Source organism: Phytophthora parasitica, assembly GCF_000247585.1.
Source record: "Phytophthora parasitica INRA-310 unplaced genomic scaffold supercont2.1, whole genome shotgun sequence".
Lineage (NCBI taxonomy): Eukaryota > Oomycota > Peronosporomycetes > Peronosporales > Peronosporaceae > Phytophthora > Phytophthora nicotianae.
Window position 1 is genome coordinate 3,153,037 of NW_008634126.1, and position 17,382 is coordinate 3,170,418.

General features: G+C 48.4%; 6 protein-coding genes across 6 annotated transcripts; 4 read left to right on the plus strand and 2 right to left on the minus strand.

Annotated features, from left to right (window-relative positions):
• The first annotated feature begins 58 nt into the window (after positions 1-58).
• Positions 59-2,700, plus strand: PPTG_00844 (hypothetical protein). Its single transcript, XM_008892402.1, has 3 exons — positions 59-1,063; positions 1,125-1,613; positions 1,675-2,700. Exons 1-3 carry the CDS (start codon positions 153-155, stop codon positions 2,525-2,527), a joined length of 2,253 nt encoding a protein of 750 aa, XP_008890650.1. The 5' UTR covers positions 59-152; the 3' UTR covers positions 2,528-2,700.
• Positions 2,701-4,779: 2,079 nt separating this feature from the next.
• Positions 4,780-5,932, plus strand: PPTG_00845 (hypothetical protein; the record flags this gene model as incomplete). Its single annotated transcript, XM_008892403.1, has 2 exons — positions 4,780-5,274; positions 5,354-5,932. The coding sequence occupies 2 exons, from the start codon at positions 4,780-4,782 to the stop codon at positions 5,930-5,932; spliced, it is 1,074 nt and encodes a 357-aa protein (XP_008890651.1).
• An 813-nt stretch (positions 5,933-6,745) lies between these two features.
• PPTG_00846 (hypothetical protein) lies at positions 6,746-8,108 on the plus strand. The gene has a single exon (XM_008892404.1). The coding sequence runs from the start codon at positions 6,845-6,847 to the stop codon at positions 8,027-8,029; it is 1,185 nt and encodes a 394-aa protein (XP_008890652.1). The 5' UTR covers positions 6,746-6,844; the 3' UTR covers positions 8,030-8,108.
• A 141-nt stretch (positions 8,109-8,249) lies between these two features.
• On the plus strand, positions 8,250-14,481 carry PPTG_00847 (hypothetical protein; the record flags this gene model as incomplete). Its single annotated transcript, XM_008892405.1, has 5 exons — positions 8,250-8,572; positions 8,638-8,737; positions 8,806-8,874; positions 8,938-9,252; positions 9,319-14,481. The coding sequence occupies 5 exons, from the start codon at positions 8,250-8,252 to the stop codon at positions 14,419-14,421; spliced, it is 5,910 nt and encodes a 1,969-aa protein (XP_008890653.1). The 3' UTR covers positions 14,422-14,481.
• PPTG_00848 (peptidyl-prolyl cis-trans isomerase 3) lies at positions 14,199-15,169 on the minus strand. The gene has a single exon (XM_008892406.1). It carries the CDS (start codon positions 15,109-15,111, stop codon positions 14,500-14,502), a length of 612 nt encoding a protein of 203 aa, XP_008890654.1. The 5' UTR covers positions 15,112-15,169; the 3' UTR covers positions 14,199-14,499.
• Positions 15,170-15,780: 611 nt separating this feature from the next.
• Positions 15,781-17,179, minus strand: PPTG_00849 (hypothetical protein). The gene has a single exon (XM_008892407.1). The coding sequence runs from the start codon at positions 17,042-17,044 to the stop codon at positions 16,004-16,006; it is 1,041 nt and encodes a 346-aa protein (XP_008890655.1). The 5' UTR covers positions 17,045-17,179; the 3' UTR covers positions 15,781-16,003.
• Between the last annotated feature and the right edge of the window lie 203 nt (positions 17,180-17,382).

Genomic DNA, 17,382 nt, shown 5'->3' on the forward strand with positions numbered 1-17,382 from the left:
TGTAAGCTAGAATAACTTGAGCACGGTACTACCCATTATGTCCTTAGCCGATTTTACCACTATAGCGAGGTCATCAAAACGATTAATCAGCTGTGTTCTTATCCCTTTCGTCACTAAATTCTTGTAGATTCCGCATCAGGGAAAAAGTCACCATGTTCAAGAGGCTGTCGGAGCGCTTCCCCGCGGCGGCCACGCGGCTAGAGGCGTATACTGGCGTAGGCAGCCACGACGACAAGACAACTTCTCCTTCCTCGGACGCCGACACGGCCGGATCGCCGTCTCCAGCTCAGGAATCCGACGCCACGGCTCCAAGTCCGCCCCCACCTACACTCTTCGGCGAGGATATGTCCCCGAAGAGTGATGATCACCAATCGTCAACTCTAAAGGCAACTTTGACCGAGCGCTTCAACTCGGAGTCCGTGTCTGCAGCGGCTTCCACTATGATGGGCTTCATGCAGAAGGCCAAGGTGGTGGCAGCCACAGCGGCCAAAGAGGGCGCCGTGAAGGCGCGTAAGGCTCTGGACGCCGCCGACATGGACGCACTACAGCGCCGACTCAGCTACGCGCTGGATCGCTCCACAGGCGAGGTGAATTTGGAGCTGCTGAACTTCTCTTACGTTACAGAAAACCTCGTGGCTATGGGCTTCCCCAATATGAATCTAGGCACGAACCGCACGCTACTGAAGGACAATCCTATTGATCTGGTGGCCATGTACCTCAATGACAAGCACGGGGGCCACTATATGATCTGGAACTTGAGTGAGGAGACGTACGACTACTCGTACTTCGACAATCAGGTGCTGGAGTTCAACTTCCCAGGCCATCCGGCGCCTCCACTTGGTCTGGTGTTCAAGATCTGTTCGTCCATTGAGAGCTGGCTCCAGGCCGACGAGAAGAACCTCGCAGCAGTGCATTGTCTAACAGGAAAAGGACGGACAGGCACTGTACTCGCCTGTTACTTGGCGTGGGTGGGACAGTTCCCAAATGCCATGGAGAGCTTGGAATATGTCGCAGAACAACGACAAACGTCGGTCGAGAAACTTACAATTCCGTCGCAACGCAGGTATATTTTTTATGAGTTTTATGTTTTTTTCTTATGGATTGATTTTATTATTTTTGTGCAGATACATTCAGTATTTTAATAATGTGATGGACGGTGTGAAGCCGCGATCGTCGCCGTTGCTGCTGCGTCGTGTGATTATCAATACAATTCCTGTGTTTGGAGAGCGACGAGTGCTGGAGCAGGCGAAGAAAGACTCATCTACGGATGACGGATCGGAGACGGTTGGAGTGGAAGGCGAGGCGTTGACATCTGCTCCGACTGAGGAAACAGAGGAGGAAGACATGATTGAAACCATCGAAGAGGGCTGCTGCCCGTATCTGCAGATCTTCAAGGGAGGAAAGTTGGTTTTCACTACAACGTGGCAAGATATGGAGGACGGACACGGGATTCAGTGGGCCAGCACAGGAGACGGCTCAGTGTCGTTCAACGTGAACTGCATGCTGCAGGGAGACATTTTGATCCGCTGTCGCCATCTGACGGATGCTGGAGAACGCGTTTCGATGTTCCGTGGTGCATTCCATACAGGTTACATCCCGCAAGGCATTTTGAGGTATGTTGGCATCACTTTGGCAACATAAGTGCTCGTTCATAATGTGTTTGATTGATCGCAGGTTGACCAAGGCCCAGTTGGACGGCGCTTGCAGTGACCCCCGCTTCGACCAGGATTTCTTTGTCGACTTGATATTTGCAGACGTTGAAACTGAAGGGAAAACTTCAACTGCGGATGCCAGTGATGAGTCCGTCAATACTAGTACCCCCAAGAGTGAAGGTGTTTCGTTGAACGAGGAGGATCGCCAAGCGTACGAAGACATGCTTCACCGGGATGAAGCCTTTTGGCAGGATATTGAGGACAGGAAGAAGAGACTTCAAAAGCAACGTGAGGAACAGTTGAAGAAGAAGAAAGCGGAGGCGGAAGCGAAGGCTGCCGCTGAAGCTGCTGCAAAGGCTGAGGCTAAGGCGAAGGCTGAGGCGGAAGCCGAAGCTGCGAGAAAGGCACAAGCTGCGCAGAAACAAAATTCGTTCAGCATTAGTGGTGCAGATGAAGACACAGTCGGTGCGAAGAAGGTTAACCGCAAGGGTAGTTGGAATGAGGAGAAGGACAAGCAACTCATGAGCGAACTTGAGTCTTTAACGAGTGGAGCGTTGGCCAAGGCCGCCGAAGATGTTGGGGAGGAAAAGGCTGCAGTATCTACGGGTGGAAACATTGACTCAACTGACTTGTCGAAAGAGTTTGATGAGATGAAGAATCTGGAGAAGGAGTTGGGTCTTCAGTCGTTCTCTAGCGACTTGGCAAGTCTTCCGGACGGTAAGATCGACCCTCAGCTGGAGCTTCTTGATGCTGAGCTAAAGGGTCTTGAAGGTTTATCCCCAAAGGCTGGCGATGATACCGACGACGTGATGAATTTCGGAGCTGATGATTTTGAGGAGTTAGAAGAGTATTTGAGTGGCCTCTCGACTAAGTGAGGGCAGTCATGTCCACGCTGTAGCTCCCCAACATTTAAAGTCCCCTCGTAGTGGATATAATATACTGATCTTGCGTGTGAAAATCGAAGAGTGTGATAACAAGGTGGTAAGCTTGGACACATATACGCTATTCGTATTGTTACTTGCCACTTACTACACACTTACACATGTACATGAACGTCATCTAAGAACATGTATTATTACTAAGTTCAGTATTTATGGCAATGCGACTGCTTTCTGCTTTTAAGTCTGCTGAATTGAGCTTAGCAGGACTCACTCGTTTGTGAAGAATAGGGGCGACACACATTCGCGCAAAGTGCCGAGCGTGCTAAGAGCAGCAGCCACATTCACATTTGTATTGATCCTAGCTCGATATACCCTAGTGGTGTCATGATATAGTCGAAGATGAACATTTGGGTGATGGCGTCGTTCTTAGCGACGAGATGTTTTAAGTGTTCACTTTTCCTTCTTCCATGAGAGCTCCAAGTCGGACGATGGTTCCTTCTTTAAAGGATGCCGTGACCGAGTTAAAAAAAAAAAAAAAGCGTAGCTGATCGCAAATCACTGCTTGTTGATTTATTAGTCTGTTCCAAAACTATGTCCAAATTTGGGGCCCACATACAAACCCAAGTCATTACATGTATAACGTCTTTTCTTGCTCTTATTTCGTACTTAAACGGGTCAGTATACGGAAATGTAAACGCTGGGCGATTTGGGGGAGATTCATTCAAAGAACCGCCCATGACAATTTTGAGTAGAACTCACAATATTATGTTGCGAAGAAAATACATGGCAAAGAAAACGAAAATTTGCTCTCTGGAATGAAAATGGATTTTACTTACTGAATACTGCACCCGATTCAGTAAAGCCAATCAGTTTTGCAAGGGGGCAGTGCAGGGTTACTACAAGTATCCTGAGTTGATCACTGTCGTTCAAAGGGTTATTGGGTCTATTAACACAGACTCAATGGGTACTGTCACCGTGCTTAAAAGTAAAAGATTTGAGTAGGAACAGCATAATGCAGCTTGTTCTGGCGATACTCATGAATGAGTTCCGTATTTTGGCCAAGCTGTTTAGCACGTATTTCGACTTACGCTTTGTTTTCGTTTCGACCTTTTGATCCGGTGTGCGGTATCAGTATCACTCTGAACACGACATACTCTGTCCTGTCCACTTAGAGGAATATTTTCGTTAACTTTCCAATCCAGAAACGTACACCATCCTGTAGACGGAAATTAAGGCGATCCTCCCTTTGTTTAGGAAAATTAGCATTCTTTGTGTTAAGCAAATACACCCAAGCAGAAAAAAGTGCAAAATTCGTAGAACTGGGAGTTTTCTGTTAAGCAGTAATTTTGTGAGGTACGGGTAATTGAACATGACAATAGTAACTCAGTACGATTTAAAAAAAGGCAATGATCCGCGATCAGCTAAGTTACAAATCAAGTATTTACTCTCGGATAGATCATGCATTCATCTCAGCTCTGAACTGTCTAGGAACGGATGCCTTTGTTCTCAGCAGCTATCATCATTTTTCCATTCTACTGTTCAATTGAGGTGCTCGGGATTGCAACGCCAAGCAACGTGGAAAACGATGCCCTTACAGTTAAATGTGTCGGTAATATGAGTAGAGCTTTATCGATTTGATGGAATAAGCGCATGTGGAGCTCGGATTAATCTGTTTTACTGATCAAGAGTGCGTGCAATTCCTCCCCTGCGTCAGGCGAATCCATGTAATACAAAGAAACGTTACGTGCATCGATCAATTTGCGGCGATTATAACGGGAGTAGCAAGGATGGGCGAGCCATGAGTAGTGCCCGTAAAGTCTGTAAATCGATCGGATGAACCATTCATCCAATCGATTTACGATTCGTTGGGCTCCTCAATAATGGAACATGTATTCCAAGTCGTTCATCGACTTTACACTGCCTCAGACGTGTGTAAACCTGAGGGTCTTGCGCAAACTTCAGCCCGTAGCTATAATAGAGAACGGCTGTCCCAGCAGCTCTCTAGCCTAGAGTCTAGGATCATCACCGATAGGTCGCCATAGCCAGCAAGAATCCACGCGATGTTGAAAACTTGTCCAGTGCTACCACAGATCTCGTTAAGCGCGAACACAGCTGTCGAAACAGAGTTGTTTGGCCTATCCTACACGAGAAGCCTCCCTTCGGTTCCAGCCCATTAATCAAATTTCTGGTTCGTGCCCACACAAGCAACAAATGTATCACCTCTACTTCACATCTCCGAGTTGAAAATGAAATCACCATTACGACCTCAAGACGATCAAAAGCCAGATACTACTCAGAAGCAACTTATCAACGCCTGTCCTGTGCTTGAAGAAAGGTCTCGAGCACGCGGGAAACCTCGTGGCTACAAAGTATCTCTGACTCAGAGTCTGAGTGCCCGACATGAAATCCTCATGTTGAGAGCACAAGTGGAAGTATTAGAGAAACGCCTTCACGATCTGGACGCTAAATGGACCAAGCAATTACCGGATGAATACACGCTGGAAGCAGCATTGCGTTCAGCCTGCGAAAAGTTCGAGTTAGCTCAGAGCAAAGCTATACACAACCAGGTTCACGATATGGTTATACAAGAGCAGATTACCTTTGCAACGCTCCAGACTGCCATTCTTCGCGCCCCGCTGCACTCGAATGGACCAGAGATCTTTAACGCGCTTCATTTTGACACTCGTCTTGAGTCAGCGGGAGAAGATGTTGAAGGCCCACAACGAACGTGCACTGGCAACGTTACCATCGGTCTTGAATCGGTTTACACAAAAAGTTGACAGAGTTTTGGCTAAGGAATCGGTGTTACCAATTTCCCAGATCGACGTGACAGGCGGAGAGGATCGCACGCTGGTTACCAGCGTGTTCATTTCGGAAATACCTCACACTTCGGTGGAGGATGTATACGCAGGTGTTCTTTCGTATTTTGAGTCAATGTCTACGTCCATGAAGCTCCACTGTGATATCAACGTGAAACGAACAAGACTAAACCGTGATGATGCATCCCCTTCATACTGGAAATCAGTCTTTGAGAACGAGGTTGGGTTACCTGCAGTAGTAAACCACGTCATGTGCTCGGAACTCACATCATCACATGGCATTGCTCACCTCGATTCAGTCATCGATTCGCTGCACCCAAGTAGCTCAAACGAGTATGATATCAATGGCCTCACCCTAACTCCGCAGAAGGAGTCTTCCACGGGGAGAACTGTATCCGTGATGCTGCGGTGTGTTGTCGTGTATCGCTTCAATATGCATCCAGACAACCCTTCTCTTCAGAGGAAGTTCGAGAAGATTCGCCCAATTTTGAATGGAGACCTTATCACTACTGCGATATGCAGCTACATTAAAAAAAAAAATGCTGCAGCAGGACAAACTCCAGACTCTATCCAATGTTGAATTATCCCAAGACACTGGCTACACTTCTACCAAGAGCTCTAAGCGTTAATACGACCTGATTGATCGTCTCAAAGTAAATGATAACAAATATTTACTGTTAACGAAGTCCTTCTCGAACATGGTTAACGGTCGCTCTTAGTAGGCTGTATTAAGTCACAAACGATAGTCGGCTGCATCTTCAGTGACTTGACAAGTCCACCTGGGCGAGCCATGGCGAGACATCCGGCACCATGTGGAACACATTGAACTGGCTTAGTATCTCCATACCGTCCTCGTTGGTAATGTGTATCATGCCGGAAGTCGGATGTAAACATCCGCGGATTTCCACCGGATGGCAGTGACATCATAAAACTCGGATGATGGCCATGCAAGGAAAAGCTTGTTTTAAGAGCTTGCAATCTGCATCACAATTATCTCTGGGCATTCGAAGGTTTCTTTCCGCAAATGCTTGAAACAATACGTCGTTTGCGATTTCCAGGGAGTATTATACTGATATGAGAGTACGAACCTTCATCTGGTCTCGTTATTGATAATAAATGGCCTTCTACTTCAATTTTTTTGATTTTATGTGTGTGTGAGTGTGCGTTTCTCTCTAAAGAAGCCTTGTACATGTAACATGTATTCACGACTTGATGTACGGTCCTTGTTACTGTATTAACGTTTGTTGACTCGTAATCAATCCCCAGTCGGCTTTGATTTTTGTGTCATCCGTTTTGCTGGACATCAGGAGCTGAAAACAGACTCGAAACAGCTGAATAGTGACAAACGCCGCGTGCCCGTCCTACTTATTCTTACCTTTCGTCAAGACATCCACAACACTTCTTGATTCTCGATCGGTGTTCACGGAGATTTGCCACCGTCACACCGGAATTCGAACTCGTGCCCCACCAGCTCAGCCTACCTCTTTTTCGAATGAGCTCCTTCACGTGTCAAGACTATTCCAGTCCAGACACAACGGCCCCCATCACCAAGAAACGGCGTCCGAGCCCTCCAACAAACGATACCAATGCCAATATCATAGAAAAAGAGAACCGACCGCGTGGAAGCCTTCGTGGAAAGAAGGCAAAGCCCAGTGCCAGAGACGAAATCGGTATGCTGAAGGCGCAAGTAACTTCCCTGGAAGAACAGCTTCGTCATCTGCGTACCAAGTGGTCCAGGTATTTACCCGACGAACGCACGTTGACTATAGCTCAGCACTCTGCCCACATGAAGTATGAAATACGGCAAACGTTGACCGAGCAAAAACAGTTGCAGGAATTATTTCAGCAGCAACAAATTGCGTTCGCTAAGCTACAGTCGATTGTCCTTCGAGCGCCCGTGTACTCAAATGGAGACAAAATATTCAAGGCGCTGCATTTCGACACCCGACTCGGACACGATCCTGAGGATCGACGTAATACTCTAAAAGCCCACAACGAACGTTCACTAGCAACAATACCATCGATAATGGACCAATTGACGCAGTCGACAGTCGACAAACTACTACAATACCAAGGCAAGGATGCCATCAAGACACCCGTATTACCGATCTCTCATATCGACGTCACAGGCTGCGCAGACTACACATTGGTCACCAGTGTCTTCATGTCCGAAATTCCACATCCCTCGCTACAAGATGTGTACGCAGGCGTTCTAGCGTTTTTCGGCTCGATCTCATTGTCTTTAAAGCATCACTTTGGCATGAATGCGACGCAAACAAAACTCAACAGCGAAGAATCTCCAGTTTACTGGCGAATGGGCTATGAAAACGCTGGCGGATTGCCTGCAACGGCGAACCAAGTTATGTGCTCGGAGCTGACTACGACTCATGCCACCGTTCACCTCGATACCATCACTGATGATCCATTGCACCCAAGTAACTCAATCGAGTTTGGCAACTGCGGACTCACCCTTACGCCGCGAATTGAGTCCGCAACAGACAAAACTGTGTCCGTGATGTTGAGATGGGCAGTCGTGTATCGCTACGATATACTTCCAGATCACCCTATACTCCAGAAACACGTAGAGATGATCCGACCCATTTTGAACGGAGATCTCATCACAGCATCACTGTGCAACTACATTCAAAAGCTACTACGTGAACGTAGTGTAACGTAAAAAAAATCGATAAATGTTTCGTGAACAGTCGGATACGGATCCTAACATTTGCCAAGTCCTTTAAGCTAAAGCTTACAAGGGGTATCACTACGATGGCATCTCCATTTAATTCTGCAGTGATGCCAGGTAAACTCTAAAAGCTGCTAACAAATTTCAGCTGGTTGAGACTTACGCGCTTATAGTATGGCAGGATCCATTCGTGGAAGTGATCAGATTTGGCATGACGCATCGCAATGTCGGTTGGCACACGCAAGGTGACGTCGAACAGATCCAAGATCAGTATATCCACAAGAACGTCTTCAAGATTCGTGGAGCCATTGCAGCTACCAACTATTTAAGAGTTCCAAGGGATGCTGTAAAGGGGACACATGGACTGGGCCTGACAGGGCGATACGCTTATCTCCAAGTTCGGCGGATTGGAGATTTGCCGATGACGATTCATCTCGATTTCGTCACGAATAAGAAAACAGCGCTACGTTTTACTCTGAGTTCCATCTACCAGCTTTTTCGGAGCACGGGGACGGTGCTGAGGGTACCACTAAGGTTTGTTGACTGTGTCGATGTCGAGGGATAGTAGAGTGCTGTAACGGCGACGTCTTGCTATGTAGTTTCGATACCCGATGGACCGTGGTCGTGGTGGATATGGTGCGCTTACTGGAGCTTCATTCTTTCAATCAATATGCACGAGAGACCTATCGCCACCTCAAGGTAATATTTGAAGTCAAGGTCGAAGTACCAGCCATAGTTTACTAATATTGTTGTACGTTCTGCTCTAGACCATCACATTGTGTGCTTCAATGAATGTGCGAAACTTCTTCGTGTCTCCAACGCTGTACACGCCAACGGTTCGTTTGTATTGTTGTCCAAATATTACGGACAAGAGCTTGTTTAACCTCACGTGTTTACAGACTTTACCCAGCTCTCTTCGTTTTCCTGGCGACTTTGGCGACCAGTACGGTTGGGTTATATTACCAGACGGCGGTTCTTCAGTTGATCACGAAATTCATCAGCACTGTAAGCAGGAGGATCTACGTATCGCTGCAACGCCCACACCAGTCCAAGTGCGCCGAAACTTGAATGGATCAGCATGTTCTATTAACAATGAGGGTGAAGCAGAAGAGTATTCGTCAATAAACGAAGCCCAGGTCGAAGTTATCACAAAATTGTCACCACGAACGAGAGACGCAAACATTCGAAGAGACAGAAACGACATTTTGTCAAAGGTTGGTTCCGACAATGCAGCAATTCTAGGAATTTTTACTTAGGGTTTTATTGTTATTTTTTCGTAGGCAGACCAAATTTTACGCGACGCCGGTGTCTTTGTCAACGCGGAGTCAGCAAACAATCGCGAGTCCATCGACGCCGGATATCAATCACCACTCAGTTCACCTACTATGAAATTCGCGTCAGGCATGAAACAAGGACTACGAACTCGAATCGTTTCATCTTCCACTAAAGCTGAGTGGCCAGATCCAATACTGGAGCTTGATCGTATCATCGGGTTTTCAAACAACTTCGCTCACATGCTGCTTTGGGCCCCTGACGGCTCAGCGTGTATTTACACAAGTGCCTCGACAATAATTTATCGAGAATTTTGCGATGAACGCAGGACCAAGAATGCAACTAATGGAGCAGATGAGAACATCCGAAGTACTGAAGCAGTGAAAGGATCGACAGAGGCGAGTGGATCAGCTACTACAACCAGAGAATATTTCTTATACGGCCACTGCGCTGCAATTTGCGCTCTCGCAGTCACAAATGACGGAAGTCTTCTGGCATCCGCAGAAGTACCAAAAGAGTCGAATCAAAATGGCATTAGACTGTGGAATCTCACAAATCATGACTGTATCACCGTCATCAAGGCTCAACCAAAGGGAGTTCATGCACTGTGTTTCTCTCCGTTATCAAAAAGTCGCCTTCTGCTGTGCGTTGTGGGTCGCGATGAGTGTTTTCGTACTCAAATTTTCATCTGGGATTGCTCTTCTCTTCAACGTGGAAAGCTGGATCCTCTATCCACAGCGGTTAGTCTCATGGCAAGACAAACGTCAGATTTTCCTATTGATCGCATCTCTTTCTCCCCTTACGAGCATCGAGATCAATTCCATCTCGTATCCTGTGGACGAGAGAATATCCGATACTGGCGCGTCAACCCGAACACCGGTCACCTCACAGGTTGTCCGGTAATTCTCAACGAGTATTCACGTGGAACAGTATTCACAGATATCGGCTTCGACACAATTGTCGATTCACACCCGTCCAATATCCACCGAGTGCGTCCACTGTACGTATCATCCAGCGTAGGTACTTTACTGGTGATCGACTACGACTCGAAACAGGTTATCTGTGTATACCAGCTCCATGATGCCAGTATCAATTGTCTGTCTGTAAACGAAGGTTTTTGCGTCACTGGATCGGACGAATGTTTTCTTCGCGTTTGGCCATTGGATTTCACGGATTTCTTCTTGGAAGCTCAGCATGAAGCAGGTGTGAGTTGCTTGGATGTATCGAGTGACGGGATGAAAGTTCTTGTCGGTAGTCGCAACAACGCGGTCGGTGTGTTGGATATCGCGAGTCAACATTACGCAACTTTACTGCGCTCTCATACGAAAAAGGTAACTGCAATGGCAGCTGCACCTTGGGGGTCTCCATTGGCCTCACTACTCTTGGAAGATACAGGGGTTGGTACAGAGAGCGAGTTGGTAACAGCTTCTGAAGATGGTACGTTGCGTGTTTGGGATACTTCGTCGGGACACCAGCTTTACGAGTTTGACATCCAACTAGAACGCGTAGTGAGTCTGGCGGCTTCCCCTGTCAATAGCGGCATTGTCGCTGTAGGCTTTGCGTCAGGATACACGCGTATCTTCGACGTACATCGAACATCCCAGGCGACTGACAATGATGAGGTGCTGTCAAGTATGTTACACGAGTTTCGACAACACCAGAGTTCGATTCGACACATTGCGTTTGATACGGATGCTCAGCATCTTTTTACTTCGGGGAGTGGGAAGCAATTGTGTCTGTATGATGCTCGACAGCAAGATTATTTACCTCTAAAGATGCTGCTCGCAGACTTTGATCACGAAGATGGTCGGTTTGAGGTTAGTTTTGACAAGAAATGGCTGGCTTTGGTCAGTAGTGATCGTCAGAGTATCGCGATGCTGGATCCTTGTTCGCTGCGTGTGATATCCACAGTCCGGCCTCCCAACCAAGGACAAGAAGAGACATTGAAGCTTGCACGCTTTTCAAACCATTCGTCCGAGTTGCTCGTGCTATCAGCGAGTGACCGTCTTCACATTTTCTCGTTACCTGGAAGAGAATACGTACAATCGATGCCATTACTTGGCCAAGATGGCATCAGCGCTTTAGTGATGAGTGCTAACGCTAAATACATGGCGACTGGAGGAGCGGATGGATCCCTCCGAGTGTGGAATTGGGACGAAAGAGGACGAATCGGTCGAATGCACCAGTCATTCCTTGGACATGCGGGGAAAGTTAACGAGTTGGCGTTCACAAAAGACGGGAAAGGCCTGGTCGCTTCAGGTGAGTCGAGTGCGATATGCATCTGGCAATTCCACGGCGATTCCTCGCCAATGTCACCAAGAGAAAAGAGTGGACCCTTAGACAGAAAGTGTTTTAATCTGGCTGGACTGGAAGAGAGTGATGATATGAACGTTGACCACGATGGGCACATGCATGGAGATTCAAGCAGTACGAATGGAACATCGTCCAAGACAAATTTCAGATTGAGTCTGGAAGACGATGCTCTCACGCTCAATTCAGGAAGTGAAACTGTACAACGTGGAAGATTTGATAGTGTACTGAGTAATGGTGCGGATCTCCAGGACATCGATATTCCAACAACTGTCGTGGAAACCATGACTGTCTGTGGCGAACTTAGTCTTTCTAATGCGGTCGGTGGGTTTAACCCTTCCAAATTTATTTGGTCGTACTCGACGGGTAAACTACTTAGCGCCGCTGGTTCTGTCTTGGTTGTGGAGGATTTGGCTTCGGGAGAACAACAATTTCATGGCGATTTCAGTAGCAACAAGACCGATTCTTTGGATGAAATTGTTGTGGTGCAATTGTCACCAAGTGGTGAAAATATGGCGATGATCTCGTCTCGATTTGATGTTGTCGTGATTCGATCACTTACCCGCACTGATGAAGACAATACATCGACCAAGAACGTGATTTCATCACAACAGGATGATCCAATTCTGATCACCCTCCTACCGGATACTCGAGCTGTCACTTGTCTGGCGTTTGCCCAATGTGCCGGCTACGGGACTAGCGATCAACGTATCTGTATGGCTTGCAAAATTGGGAAAATGCCACAGAATGTGGTTGTCGTTGCTAGCACAACTCAAAAATGTATCATCTGGTCCAGTTTGAACAGCAGCGGAATCCAACAAGCAGAGATTCGACAAATTTTAGCTACTTCAGATTCCCAGTTCCTCCTGCTCCACATATCGGATGACCACAGCGGAGCTCGTACACTTAGTATTCATCGAGATGAAGCAACCGGCGCTTCTTGTAAAGTACCAGAAGCCACGACCGAATCATTGATTGGCATCTTCCCCACTCAAGTCCAGCTCATCAGTCTGTTCAACACAAAAGGCAGAACTGATCGACTGCGCTATCTCGTAGGCATCGACAACGATCGATACTGCTACTTCTACGATCTTCATCGCAACACATTTATCGCATCAACTCAACTTTTATTGTTACCATCCAAGTCAAAAAGTGGCAACAACCAGGTGGACGACAATGGTAAACGTGTAAGTACTTCTCGAAAACTAGTCGAGTTCTTGGAATGGGTTACTACCGCTGGGAAATCCTTACTTATTTCAGGCTCCACAACTGAAAACGTGCTATACGTTCACGGCCTACCAATGTTATCTACGAAACATTCAGCTCGTATACAAGTGGACTGGCAACGGATGGCTCGAGCTGGAGTGTCTCTCTTGTGTAAGATTTCGTTAAGTGGAGGTGGTTTATTGCGCAGCCTCTCGGTCGATCCTGCACGAGACGTCGGCATTGCAACCACCGACGATGGCACGACTCTTCTCGCTCACTTCGATGCATCATCAACAACAAGAGTAATACGAGAGGCGGCAGTTGGTAACCCATTTGTTGCTGCTAGTGCGTCTTGGGCACTCGAAGGGGCCGTAATGTTGTCAATCTCACAAAATGACAATGCGATTCGCGTTTGGCTACCCGAGCTAGCGAAGGAAATTGCTACTTTTCAAGTTGACTCTGCGGTTTGTACATCTTTCGCTGTCAATCCGTTCTCTTCTCTTCATGACATTCCCCAATCGATGGTCATGGCAGGATACAGTGACCGATCGTTTCGTATCTTTGATCTTTGTGAAATGCGATTACTATCGCGGTTTGAGCTCACCTCATCTTCTGGAAAGGCTTCGCGATACGAAGGATCCTTTATCGACCGGATTGTGTTTGTTGGACCATTCAACGCTCTCGTTGTGACAAAAGACAATTGTGTGTTGCTCGTTGACATTTCCAACGCATTAGAAGGCACTGAAGAAGCTCAATCCACTCGACAATCTAACGTACGGACACCTCCAAAGCGATCAATCTCTCGACCAGCCAAGAAATCGCTTCAAGAAAGACCGAGAACGAGGCTGAAGTTAAGCATTCCAGGAGGTCGTAAAACTGATCGTGAGGTGGTGTACCGAGAGTTAGTTCTGCTCCCGTCGAGTTACATTCGACGAAAGCGCCTGCCAGGTCTTGCAAAAAGCGAGCAAGTACATGTGGAAGTAGGAGCTATCGAAGTGAAGGAATCAAGGGAAGCAAATATCCACCCGTTCCTCATCGTGGTGAAATACACTGGCCCAGCCAGATATGGGGACGGGAGATGTATGGTCAAAGTATTCGCAGACCCAGCCACCAATGTTTCGAACGAGGAGGAGATAGCACCAACGGACGAGTGGAGGCTGAACATTCGACCATGTCTCGATCAGAGCGTTGCTACGTTCATGGAAATTGAATCGGGGTCTGTTCAAGTGTTGTATGCATACAAGACTCAACACACCGATCACAGTTCTTCTGGCCGTTGTCAGTGGGGTCTGGAGCTCCGTGACTGCGTGCAACAATGTGCCATCCAGCGGTTCCGCTTCACCACCTCACTGTCCAACCCTGTTATGCTACGCAGCATTAACGCGATGTTACTAAATGAATCTGAAGCTGCAGAGTTGCTGTTAGTTGATGCAGAGGGGAGAATGGCAGTGTTCGAAGTCGCGAATCGTCGTCTCCACCCAGTTAACGCGCAGACTTCCCAGCGTCTGCAGTTAAAACCCTGTAGCATCGTCAAACGTGCCGTTCTCCTCACGTCACCTACTCAGTTAGCCGTAGCCAGCCTCAACTTTCACTAAGCAGAATCCCAACTTTAGAGCCAAGTCTCAATTAACTTCAACTAGCAACCTGCACTTGTAATGTTCAGAGCGTCATGTCTAGTTCTTGATCTCGCCGCAGTCCTCAATAACAACAGCCGCGCGGGTGGCGCCGGACTGGCTGCCCTGCTCCTCCATGGCCTTGAGCACGTCGTGTCCCTCCGTCACCTGGCCAAACACCACGTGGGCCTGGTCCAGCCACGGGCAGTCCACAGTGGTCAGGAAGAACTGCGATCCATTGGTGTTGGGACCCGCGTTAGCCATGGAAAGCACGCCCGCGCCCTCGTGCTTGAGTGCGAACTTCTCGTCCGCGAACTTCTCGCCGTAAATGGATTCGCCGCCCGTCCCGTTGCCGCGGGTGAAGTCGCCGCCCTGGCACATGAAGTTGGGGATGATGCGGTGGAACTTGCTGCCCTTGTAGTGCAGCGGCTTGCCCGACGCGCCCACGCCCGCCTCACCCGTGCACAGCTGGCGGAAGTTCTCGGCGGTCTTGGGCACAACATCCGCGCGCAGCTCGAAAATCAGACGACCACTGGGCTGTCCGCCGATCGAAATGTCGAAGAACACGTTCGGGTTCTGGTCACGCGCAGAGCTGAACAGCGCCACCGACGCAGGGGACAGCTGCTTGCGCGCCACGGACAGCGCCGGTCGGGTCAGCATCTTCATCAACATGGTTATCGCGAGAGGATCTCAAGGAGTGAAGGTCGAAGTCTGTGGCAATGGCTGCACCTCTGAAACAGCATAATGAAACGGATATCACAGGTTATTGACATGGTTGTATAAGATCTACATATCGCAAACGACTGACAGGAGAATGTCGAGCGAATGTCGAGCGAATGTCGCGAGATTGGAAAGTTATAGGTGATGTTTATACGAGGGAGCACACGATTTTGAACTGCTGGCAATTTACAGCTTGGATTACGAGTGAGATTCTGTGTTCGTGGGTGAAGTCACGGAGCCAAGCGCTGGTGAATAGCGCATTTGCTCCGAGTTTCGCAAGCATGAAAAGAATTTTACACACTGTAACACAATCGACTTCATGGGTTTGGAAGCGTAGAACGCGGTTGGTATCAACCTTTCAGTTACTGGGCTGTGGCGATCACCCGACTGGAGGCAGATGACAGTGTGCGAGATGCGAATGACAGCACTATTGGCAATGATGATGGAAATTAGTGCATTACGGCTTATGCTCGGACATCAGTAAGCTGCCTGCAGCAGCTATGTCAGCTCGGCAGTTACCACGTCTAGATCCCAGCGACATCATTATCATGATCGTTGGCCATCTCTGGCGTGCAACTTGGACTGAGTTGCCATCGCACATGCTCAAACTTTGGTACGCTCGTGTGCAAAGGTTTACCAAAAACTGGGGAAATGATATTTGGAACTTGCTTGGATATGCATTGGAGGACCACCCAGCTGTGTTACTCGTTATTAGGGGACCTATTCTAAAACCACTTCACTCCTAGAAGCAGCCAATATCGAATTCTGGCATTACCAGGTCGACTTAGTGCTACCAACGTCGTAGCCGTATCATCTTGTGACGATAGTTAACTTGGAAATGCGCTCACACCAGCGTTTGATAGAGGTACTGGTCGTACACCTTCGCCCACTCGCAGTCACCCTCGTCCTCGACCCAGCACTTGTGGCTAACATTCTCGGCTGTGTGCAGGAACAGCCCGCCGCGCTTGTCCAGTGTCTGCAAACCGAAAGTGTCCGAGGTATACTCCAGAGTGTCCTTCATGTCCACCACGGTGAGATTATTGTACAGGGTCTCGATTTCCTCGATCGTGTCCACCTCCGAGTAGCGGCCGAAGATGGAGCTCTGCCACGGCATGATAATGTCATCCGCTGGTGAGGCGAAGAAGTGGGCTTGCTCGACTTTGAGGAAGTTAGCCTTACGGCGGTGCTGGTCGGAGATGCACTGGTCGTCACCAGGCAGACAAGGGTTCACATTGTTGTACACTGGAAGGAAGAAGTTGGCGGTGGAGAAACTGCCGAATTGTGGCCACCGGTTGACGGTGAACTGCGAGTACGTGTACTGGGCGTCGGGGTTTTCGATGGTGTATAGAACGTATTCCTTTTGCAGCTTTCCGTAATAGTCCTCAGGACTGTAGACGCTGTAATTATACGCGGTTTCTGGAAGAATCGCCCTGAAGAACGCACCACCGTCGGCGATGGACTTCTCAACCCGCTCTGGACCGATGAATTGACCGTTCTGTAGGCCACCCAGACTGATGTAGCGCTGGACCTTGTGGTCATCCATTTCCTCCATCACAGCACGAGAAATGGGGCCACCCTGAGAGTGTCCGATAAAGATGTATCCATCGTCGAACACCGAGTTGTTGGCAACCAGCTCACGCACCGCCTTGACAGCAGCTGGCACTTGAGTCAGGAGCGATCGAATCGAGCACTCGCCGTCACAGAACGAGAGTGATGCCACTGTACGACCCTCAGCGGTGAGGTTGGCTACAAAGTTGTCGCCATCCTTGTAGGTCCTAGTGACGCCGTGGAAGAAGATCACCGGTAGGTCGGATGCAGCCGAGGAAACGTTCACTAGAGCGAGCGCGCAGGACACGAGCGGGAGAAGGAAGTTTCGGCCGAACATCGTGGAGATTGGTGACTTGAGAGTTTCTTGGTGAAATTTGAACTGGGGAACTTGCTCAATAGTGAGATTCGTTTCAAACTGCTGGTAGCGAAACCCTTTCACCTGTTTGCAGATAGAAGCGCAGCAGATCGATTGGGGGTACGTTCTTTTGTCGTCTATCGGAGCTTCCTCATCATCGACGCTATCCTGGTGGATCGAGAGGCGCACGCCAACAATCGAAATTGCAATCGATACCGCGCCTACGAGTTGGCGAGCCAATTGGTTGAAGTGATGATGCACTGTATAAGCGCAAGATCAGCAAGAGCACAAAGTAAGATGTTTGGGCCCAGAAAGGATGG

Coding starts and splice junctions, on each gene's coding strand:
- PPTG_00844 (XM_008892402.1), top strand. CDS start 153: ATGTTCAAGAGGCTGTCGGAGCGCTTCCCCGCGGCGGCCACGCGGCTA. Junction 1,064..1,124: donor ACAATTCCGTCGCAACGCAG/GTATATTTTTTA, acceptor ATTTTTGTGCAG/ATACATTCAGTATTTTAATA. Junction 1,614..1,674: donor ATCCCGCAAGGCATTTTGAG/GTATGTTGGCAT, acceptor GATTGATCGCAG/GTTGACCAAGGCCCAGTTGG.
- PPTG_00846 (XM_008892404.1), top strand. CDS start 6,845: ATGAGCTCCTTCACGTGTCAAGACTATTCCAGTCCAGACACAACGGCC.
- PPTG_00848 (XM_008892406.1), bottom strand. CDS start 15,111: ATGTTGATGAAGATGCTGACCCGACCGGCGCTGTCCGTGGCGCGCAAG.
- PPTG_00849 (XM_008892407.1), bottom strand. CDS start 17,044: ATGTTCGGCCGAAACTTCCTTCTCCCGCTCGTGTCCTGCGCGCTCGCT.